This window comes from Seriola dumerili, unplaced genomic scaffold, assembly GCF_002260705.1.
Source record: "Seriola dumerili isolate Sdu_G_001 unplaced genomic scaffold, Sdu_1.0 BDQW01000477.1, whole genome shotgun sequence".
In the NCBI taxonomy this organism is placed as follows: domain Eukaryota; kingdom Metazoa; phylum Chordata; class Actinopteri; order Carangiformes; family Carangidae; genus Seriola; species Seriola dumerili.
The window spans coordinates 61064-71191 of NW_019174732.1; the positions used below are offsets into that span (position 1 = coordinate 61064).

Below are 10128 nucleotides of genomic sequence, written 5' to 3' on the forward strand. Positions count from 1 at the left end.
TATTTTTATAAATTATTACTGTTTAGTTACTGTTGCTATGAAACAAAAACACCTTAAAGATTAAGCATTTTCCTTAAAGTACTGAGTTAAGGTTTCCTTAAAATAAAGCGTGGACAAAACACCTTAAGTCTTCTCCTTAAGGTTTCTTACAAATGTTTCACTAGAAGTATGTAGAGGTTTTCTCACTGACCCTTGTAGTCTGGGAACTTAAGAGAATCAATTTAAAGTCAGGGCTAAACTTTGCACAACAAAGACCTTAGTGACCAAAAACAGCTAAGGATAAAAAACTTAGTTTAAGCATTGCTGCTATTGCCCAACCGAGTGGATAACTGTCCAATATTAACTGTGTGATAATGTGATGTGAGTGGTGATGTGTGTTGTAGTGCTAGTGTGGAGACGCATTCCACAGGGAAGAAGTTGTATGGTGTGATGTGTGGTGTAGTGTTGTGTATGGTGTGATGTGTGTGTGTTATGGTCCCTTTAACGCCATGAGCTAGTAACAATCTCTCTTGCATGCGTGGCCATCAGAACCTGCAGACGTAAAGCGCTGTAATTGATTATGGTGGACAGCTTTGCAGAGAGTGTTAGAGAAGCAAAAGCCAGCTGTGTGGCCTGCTGCCAGATCATACTCTCCTCAATCACTCCTTTTTTCGTCAGAGCTTTCACACACTACTCAAATATACTTCCACAAACGACACAATAGTGGAAGACAGCGAAAAGCCGCCTAACAATGTGGTAGAACAACATAGCTGACACACAACGAACATCACACACTCATCAGTGGTCAAGACCCTGACCTCAAAGCACATACCAACACAACCTTCCCTTTGCCAGAAACTGTTCTTAAGATGGACAATTGGAGGATACGTATAGCGGGTCAGGGCGGCAGCAAACAGCTGTATCCGTCAGAGGAGCTTGCAAGCACAAGTCACTTGGTCAAACTCTGAATAAAGCTTCCACTCCATACCTAAACCTCCAACTGGAGGTATCCACCTCCACCATCTTCCTCAGTGTCCGCCACGCACTTCCATCGTCAATTGGCGTCTGAATGGTTCTGAGCTAGTTTCGTCTGTAAACCAAGGTAGATAACTTGTCATGTTCTGGGCATAGTCTGATCACATGAGACCGAGATGCTGTATGTATGTGTCAAATCACTATCAGCCACGATGATTATTAGAAACTGCATTGCCACCCCCCCCCCCCCCTCTTAATAACCATTGGTGTACTTTATGACATTAAAAATAAAGCCCAATAAATAGTTGCCAACTATTACTGATTTAAGACAAGAAATAAATGTCGCACTCGAGCTGAAGGGAGAACTTGACAGAAGGAACCACTAAACTGGGTTGCCCCAGATTTATGAAATTACATCATTAGCAGCTCTCAACTGTACTGAGGGTTCACTGTGAACCATTGCGGCTGGCCTATCAGGAAACGGCACTCTCGTCAGCTCACTGGCGCTGCCGATCACTGCTCCTAGTATATTCTTTGTGTTCCATGATTGCGCGGTAGTGCTGTCTGCAGCCAGCTGCCACATTCTTCATCATGTGAAATTTAAATTAAATTATTACAAACTGTTTGTAACTGGCTTCGCTATAATTCAGCTGAAACATGGACTACAGAGAGACCCACCTGTTGTGAACATATTACTTATAGAATGACCTCGAATGGACTCTGCCCTCCCTGCCACACCAGTCTGAGGCCCATTCTGCTGTTCGAAGTCCATAGCTCAAAACCCCATCTCGGTCACGGGCGTGTGCAGGAAGCCAGAGCACGCTGCACGTGGAGCTGAATGATGACTGCTGTATTGTTTCCTCGTTTCCAGACATGATCACTTCACAACAACCACAGCTGTTGAAGGAGTGGACAGAGATGGACTCCTTGTTTATTATTTCTATGTAATGTTACACTTCAGTTCACAGTTCAGGGAGTGCCTAGTGTGACACGTTATGTGATCTCACCTGAGTGTCTTCCTCTGTGATCCTAGTGCAGGGTCTGCGTTGCTCTTCCGCATACTCCCCTTCGACCTTTTCATTTTTGTTCCTGGTCAACTTCGCTCGCACAGAAATCATTCACTAAACGTAAGTCTCACAGCTTGTAATCCAGTAGTTTAATAATAGATTAATACATAATAATGGTTAATAGTTAATGATCGTCTCCTCTCAGTCTCACCTGTACTGGTGGGTGCGCCCGACAGATAGAACGCAAGTGTACTGCTTATCTGGGAGACGAACTAGCGCTATACATGTTCTGTACGTACAACCGTCTTGAAACAGGGTGATCCCTAAGGCTGCACCTCCCCACCGTCTCAGAACTGCGCAATCGAATCGCACAGTGTAGTCAGTGGATAAGTTAGACGTTATATACAGGTGTCAGTTGTGAAACTTCAAGGAGCGTGAGGAAGCAACCTTCATTCATCAATTTAGATTCTCGTGAATGAACTGTATTAATTACCTGACACCATCCTCCTGGACTCTGATGCAGATTGTGAACCCCCCTGCACCCCACCCCCCTATTGGCTCCTTCCCACAAGAGTCTGACGTTCAAGTAGGCGAAGATGCACCGACACCAGCCTTAAGTTCAAAGAGAAAGCTACAGACTGACACTTCGAAGTCTACACAGTGGTCCTACTTCTGCTTTGGTGCTCTAACTACGCACGCGCCCAAACTAATGTTGGCTGTGGAGTTGCAGGTCAATTTCACATGACACTATACCGACAGCTAACAGACGCATACTAACCATCCAGGTCCACAACAACAATCATCCACACACAATACCATTCACACAACATCCGGCACAACATCAGTTTAAACACCGAACAACAACATCCACACAACAACAATTCACGACTACAACATAACAACATCTTCACACAGCACCAACATCCACCACAGAACAATACATTCCAATCACAACAAAACATCCACACAAACAACCAACATCACACAACAGCAACGATCCACACACCAATCAACATCCCCACACTCAACATTGGCACACAATCAACAATTCCCAGAGCACAACATACTTACACAACACAAACATCACACAACAACATTCACACAACAACACATTCACACAAAACATCCACACAACGAACAACATCCACACAAAACATTCACACAGATTATCCGCACAACATCATTTACACAACAACATTTCCACACAACAAACATCTGTCACACAACAACACACCCACACACAACAACAACATTCACACAACAACATTCACACAACAACATCCACACAACATTCACACAACACACAACATTCACACAATACAAACGAACATTCACACAACAATATCCACACAACATCATTTACCCTAGAACAACAGACATCCACACAACAACAACACTCATCACGATCAAAACATCACAACAACAACATCCACATCAACTAAACATCATCATCACAACAACATACCCCCACCACAACAACATATCAACAACAACAACATTCACACTAACAACAATTCCACACAACACATTTACATCAACAACAACATCGACACAACAACTAAAACAACATTTCACAACATGCACTCAACTTTCACCCATCAAACAACAACATTCACACGAACAGAACATTTATACTACATCTACAACACAAGATTCACAAACAAGATTCAACACGACAACCATTGCAAAACACACTCCACAACGCCATCATTTTAACGACAACATACAAAAACATCCACCACAACAACAACATCCACCCACAACAACATCTACAACCAAAACATCCGCCAACAACATCATTTACACACCACAACATCATCCACACAATCAACCATCTCACACAAACCAACTAACCAATTTCCATCATCAAAGACAACACAACCACTGAACAAAACAACCGTATGGTATACACAACTGTTGTTGTGTGGATGTTGTTGTGTGAATGTTGTTGTTGTGTGAATGTTGTTGTGTGGATGTTGTTGTTGTGTAAATGATGTTGTGCGGATGTTGTGTGAATGTTGTTGTGTGGATGTTGTTGTTGTGTGGATGTTGTTGTTGTGTGGATGTTGTGAATGTCCTGCAGACTCACATGCAACATGAGTTTGGGGTCAGCGTGGATGAGTTTGACCAGAGCAAGTAGGAGGCACTTGTAGCTTCGAGTGTCCAGGTCTGTGGCTTTCTCTTTGAACTTAAGGCTGGTGGTCATCTTCCCTTTGAACGTCAGACTCTGTGGGAGGAGCCAATAGGGGGGTGGGGTGGGGGGGTTCAAACTGCATCAGAGTCCAGAGGATGTTGGTAATAATACAGTTCATTCACGAGAATCTAATTATGATGAAGGTGTTCCTCAGCTCCATCTGAAGTTTCACACTGACACCTGTATTAACGTTAACATCCATACTCACTGGCGTCATGCGCAGTGGAGCGTGGGTGGCTGCGCCTTGGATCACCCTGTTCAGGGTGTCTGAGAACATGAAGCGCAGCTCTCCAGAGTAGCAGTACACTGCGTCTATCTTCGGCCACCAGTCCAGGTGAGACTGAGAGGAGACGACATTAAACTATTAACCATTATTATTTGTATTATCATTATTACACTGATTACAAGCTGTGAGACTTACGTTAGTGATGATTCTGTGCAGCGAGTTGACCAGGACAAAATGAAAGGTCGAGGGGGATGCGGAGGCCAAGCAGACCTGCAGGACACAGAGGAGACACTCAGGTGAGTCACATAACGTACATGCTCCTCGCTGTGAACTGTGTGAAACATTATAAAACAAATAACAGCAGGTCTCTCTGTCCACCTTAAAGTGCTGGTTGTTGTGAGGATTGATGCGGAAACAGGAAACAAAGCAGTCCATCATCAGCTCCACGTCAGCGCTCTGGCTTCCTGCCCCCCTCCAGAAGGGTTTGGCTGGATTGAACAGCAGAGCCTGATGGGGCAGGGAGGGCCAGAGGTCACTTCAGGTCATTCTAAAGTATATGTTTAAACAGGTGGTTCTTTCCATGTTCAGCTGAATTATTGGAGCCAGTTACAACAGTTTGTAATAATTTAATTTAAATTCAAACCAGTTAGGTGTTCTCTGTTCAAGTCTCTTCAGCTCCGAGTGGAACAGTTATTTTGTCTTAAATCAGTAAATAGTGCAACTATTTATTGCTTTATTTTAATGTCATAAATACACAGATGTTAGTAAGATGGCAATCAGTTCTAATAATCATCTGCTGATAGTGATCAATACGATCTCGTCTCATGTGATCAATATGACCCAGACATGACAAGAGCTGGTTTCGAGAAACTGCTCAGACCTTCAGATCCATGACGATGGACTGGACCAGGAGGAAGATGGTGGAGTGATCCTCCCAGTTGATGTAGGTGGAGGCTTTACAGAGTTTGACACAGGCGATGGCGGCGCTCTCCATCAGCTGTTTGCTGCCGCCCTGACCCGCTAACGCTTTCCTCAAATTGTCCATGAACAGTTTCTGCAAAACAGGAAGGTGTGTGTGAGTGCTTGAGTCAGTCTCTGCTCTATGTGTGTGTGTGTGTGTGTGTCAGTATGTGTTTACCTTGTTGGCCTTGCTGTCTTCCACAGTGTCTTTGGAGATGGTGTGTGTGATCTCTGGACAGAGGATGAGGAGGATGATCTGCAGCGGCCACACAGCTGCTTTTCTCTTAGCACTCTCTGCAAAGCTGTCCACCAAATCAAACAGCTTCTCTGCAGCTTCTGAATGCACACACACACACACACACACACACACACACACACACACACACACACACACACACACACACACACACACACAGTTAATGACAGTTATCCTGTGGAGCATCCAAAATGTCACCATCATAAATCAAATTAAACATCAGAATACGTTCAATGAACCTGAAGAGCTGACTATCAGCTGTGCTCAGACAACCCCACCTCAATCTGAATGGCAATGAGTCATGGGCGAGTTCTTCGGGTCTACACCTCTGACACAGATCTTTCTATACTGATGAAAAACCGTCTTAAATTAAAACTAGGACTTTAATTTTATGTCGATCATTTGATTTCAGATTGAATGTGCAGTAGCACAGAGGCTGAAGAACAAAAATATGGAACTGTCCAAATACTTCTGGACTGTATAAGACAAGACGATTCAAATGGGTTTACCATCAGAAAAGATTTTATCATTGAACTTCAAAATAAAAGCCCTGAACGAGAGCCTTCACGTACATTTATTTAATTATTGATGACAAGCTTGGAGTCCTTCTACAGTTTGATCAAATCCGACTATGGGCAGAAGGTGAGATTTCAAAGACACCAATCAAATGGAAGTGTTCAGTTCATACCTGCCATATCTGCCTGTGGTCGCTGGTACAGCATGGTGAACTCATCGGGGTAATTCTCCACCCAGTTCCAAAATGCCTGCAGACAGAGAACAGTAGAACATCAACATCAACACAGTAAGAGCTATTAAATGTCAAGTGTTACAGTGTGGGACAGAATCAGACCGGCTGATCAGTCACCTTCTCTAAACTGTTGATGACTGCGAGCTGGGCGGGTTTCTTCAGAGCTCTGAACTTCAGAACAGTTTCTGAAAGAAAGCAAACATCACACACACAAACATCACAAACACAAACCCTGGTTCAACCTCCACCTCAGTGTCGTCATCATTTCTTTCCCTTCAAACAGGTCAGGAATTCATTACATCAAGAACTGACCCATTTCTTTACCCAGCCCTAATGATGGAAGTTCACACATCATTGTTACAATCTAGTGGGATTCTCATTGGCCAACCCTGAAGACCAGGATTTTCTAACCATCTGAAATGTTTGACAGTTATATTGTGCTCCTGAATCCTCTCGGCAGTAAACCTGTAAGAACCTCAGAAGCGAACCTTGGAGCAGCCTCTTCAGCTTGGAGCAGTCCACATTGATGTATTGCATCAGCTCTATGTCGTGAACATCCACGTTGTCCTCGGAGCAGACTGTCAGCTCCTGGAGCCTGACGACACACAAACAAGCACACGTGAACTCTGAAGATCAAGACATGAACTCAGGTCTTCAGGAGAGAGTCCCAGTCAACAAAGGCTGCATTTAACTTCTGTACGGGAGACGGCTTCCTTCTTATGTTCCTCCAGTATCTGTTCATTTAATGACAGTATGTTCTTACATCTTATACAAAGCTGGAGACAATGGGATGGAGTTGCTGTCAGTCAGTTAGATGTTCTCAGTATATTAGAGCAATCATACTGATCTATTTCAGCCGCCCTCCCAGATATTAACCCTCTGAGATCTGAGGGTATTTTCTTGAATTCAAATTTTTTTCTTGCATATAAGATAATGCCCAAGTGTTTGTTTCACAATTTTCAGAACAATCTCAGCTCTTTCTGTAATGAGCCCCTCTTTACTCTGCGCAAAGAGACAATTTGGCCCAAATGCTGAAAAAATTGAAGCCCAGTTTTTTAAATTCTTCAAATCTCCTGTGAAAACAAACATCTACTGATGTGGATGAATTGTTTTGGTGCTTGAAATTGGTTCACCAAAATCCTAAAATATAGTAGATAAATGTATAATAAATGCCTAAAATGCAATGTGTTGTCTGTCACTCTACTTATACAAAATTTTAGAGGCCTGCTTAGAGGACTTCTAGCTCCACCTATGAGTCAAGTATAATTTCATAAGAATATGAAAGGGAAAGTGGAGAGTCTACAGATTCTAACAACATTCAAACCATATTTTTACGCTGTGTTATCACAAACATATGAACAGAAACAACCTCAGAGGGTTAATATATATTGTTTTACAGTGCTCTGTTGGTCAGGTGGTTATTTACAGGTGGGAAAAATATAATGCTTTATCTGTAAGTTTGAAAATAAAAAATGCTGAAATGGTGAAAATGCCCTTAATTATATTTAAATTGCTCGTTTTGTCCAACCAACGTTATAAAACATAAAGATGTTTAGTTTGAAAATATCTATATTTGAGAATCTGGAATAAATAGAGTCAATCAACTAATCAATTAACTGACTGATAATTTCAACTCTACTGGACAACACCCAGTAAAGAGCTCCATAGAAATAGCTGGGCGCCTGTAGGAGGAGCTTTGTCATGACATCATCTCCCTCACTCGACTGAACGTCCAAACCTCAACATTTCAGTATTTATCTCCTCAACACAAAAATTAGAATTTAAACCAAACTCAGCATTAAAGCCCAGGATTTTCATATGCTGTATATTAAATTGTATAATTAGCATATTAAACTGCTGAATATCAGGCTAATAAGTGCAACTCTATTCACCTATGTGCAATGATAACTGAGTACTATTTATTGTTAGTTTTTTGTTTCTTTATACAGATGTAATGTGCCTACTTGTCTGTAGTTATGTTACTGTACATAGTTATGTTTACTGTATTAACCAGTGGAGACACGTCATTTCGTTGTACACTGTGCTATAAAAGCATTGAAATTGAAATTGTGGTTCAACTGTTGCACTAGAACCTGGTCTTTTTAATAGACCGACACATACACTGTAATATAATATAATCACATCAGAGGAGGACCGCACCGCTGAGGCACATGTCACAGAGCTGACAGACTGGGTACAGTACTGGGTACAGTGAGAGCGCCACCTGGTGGAGATGCGGCTGAAGACGGCGTTGAAGTTGTTGCAGCTCAGAGAGAAGAGGACGGCTGAGGCGGAGGCCCGGAGCTCGGCAGCGTGCTGGTGGCCCTCGCGGTAAGTGTAAATGAAATGGCAGATCTCTGGCAGCAGCTGTTTCACCAGCATGGTCTCATCCAGACGTAAGCAGTCCTTCGATTGCTGAGGGGGGCAACAGAGGGGAGAGGCAGTCAGGGACAAGGCCTAGGTCTGTTTCACTAATGTGATCCTCCTTAGTGGAGCAGGGCAACAGGACAGTAGATTTGTTACTGAAGCAATGTGACACAAACCATGGTCTCAAAAACGAGAATCCCCTCCTCCACTCTGATACTCCAGTCATATAAAATATTATCCATTTGTGTCAAATTTGAAGAAGTTCCATCAAGGTGTTATTGAGATGTTCTGTCCATGAGAATGAGACTGACAGACAGACAACCTGAAAACAAAGTGGCTGACTGACTGTCGCTGGCGTGGAGGAATAATAAAACAATAAATCATCTTCTCACTGACTGAATCGGTCTACATCACAACACCTCAACAACCAGACTGACCTGAGCAGGTGTGTCAGCCACACGTCACCAATCCACACTAAACTCTTCTTTAGTGTTTTATAAAGTTCTGCTGTCAGTCAGGAGTTTAACTCTAAACCCAGGTAAGTTTAGCTCAAGTTATATTAACCTCAGGTAACTGTGACGACTGCCACGTAAACATGGTTTCACTCGGGTTTACTTTGGTGGGCATTTTTAAAAATCTCTAAAACCCTTTTTTCCTGGTGGCCCCGCCCACAGCAACACATCACTCTGACACTCTGCAGGTGCTGCCAGTTGGATCTCCTAACTGGGAGCACTGAACAGATTCTGATGCATGAGTACCTCACACAACCCCATGTCAAAAAAACAGAACTATCCTTTTAACCACTAACACAGAGAGGTACCCTGCACTCACCTGTATAGGAAGCTCAGAGCAGTTCTCATCAGATGCTAGACTAATCTGGACCTGCTAGTCCTCATGATGGACTGAGAATACGTAAATTAGCAGAGGTCTGTGTCTGGGTGATTCCAGAGGCTGCAGCAGGACAGGAGGTAACAAGCTACAAAACCAGGGTTCATCTTGAAGACCTGGATCAGTTTCAGAGAGGGAGACTCACCCCAGCCAGGCACTTCTCCAGTGTGTCCAAGATGATGAGCTGGGAGAGGTAGAGGTTCTTCTCAGAAGCTTCTCCAAATATACGCTGTGGAAATGATCAGACCAAACATCAGTCAATCAGGAAGCTCAGGGGGATTGTTGTCACCAAGACCTCCTACCCCCCAAAGCTGCATGTGCACTCATCTGACACAGCCTCAACTAAACAAACACGTCTTCATTTATGGTTACTCATGGACTGGGTGGACTGGAAGAACTGGAGGAACTGGAAGGGCTGGGTGGACTGGAGGAACTGGGGGGACTGGGGGGACTGGAGGATCTGGGGGGACTGGAGGGACTGGGGGGACTGGAGGAACTGGTGGGACCGGAGGAACTCGAAGGGCTGGG

At 43.4% G+C, this 10128-nt stretch overlaps 1 protein-coding gene across 1 annotated transcript in view; it reads right to left on the reverse strand.

Annotated features, from left to right (window-relative positions):
* The window catches only part of nf1 (neurofibromin 1), a 74399-nt gene that overhangs the window by 56583 nt on the left and 7688 nt on the right, over positions 1–10128 (reverse strand). The window contains exons 3-13 of the mRNA XM_022763478.1: positions 9746–9829; positions 8570–8760; positions 6834–6940; positions 6463–6530; positions 6286–6361; positions 5520–5677; positions 5262–5435; positions 4760–4888; positions 4577–4651; positions 4364–4495; positions 4051–4188 (exon numbers count right to left, since the gene is read on the reverse strand). Of these exons, the coding sequence (XP_022619199.1) occupies positions 4051–4188; positions 4364–4495; positions 4577–4651; positions 4760–4888; positions 5262–5435; positions 5520–5677; positions 6286–6361; positions 6463–6530; positions 6834–6940; positions 8570–8760; positions 9746–9829 (1332 nt within the window). The remainder of the gene's footprint in view (positions 1–4050; positions 4189–4363; positions 4496–4576; positions 4652–4759; positions 4889–5261; positions 5436–5519; positions 5678–6285; positions 6362–6462; positions 6531–6833; positions 6941–8569; positions 8761–9745; positions 9830–10128) is intronic.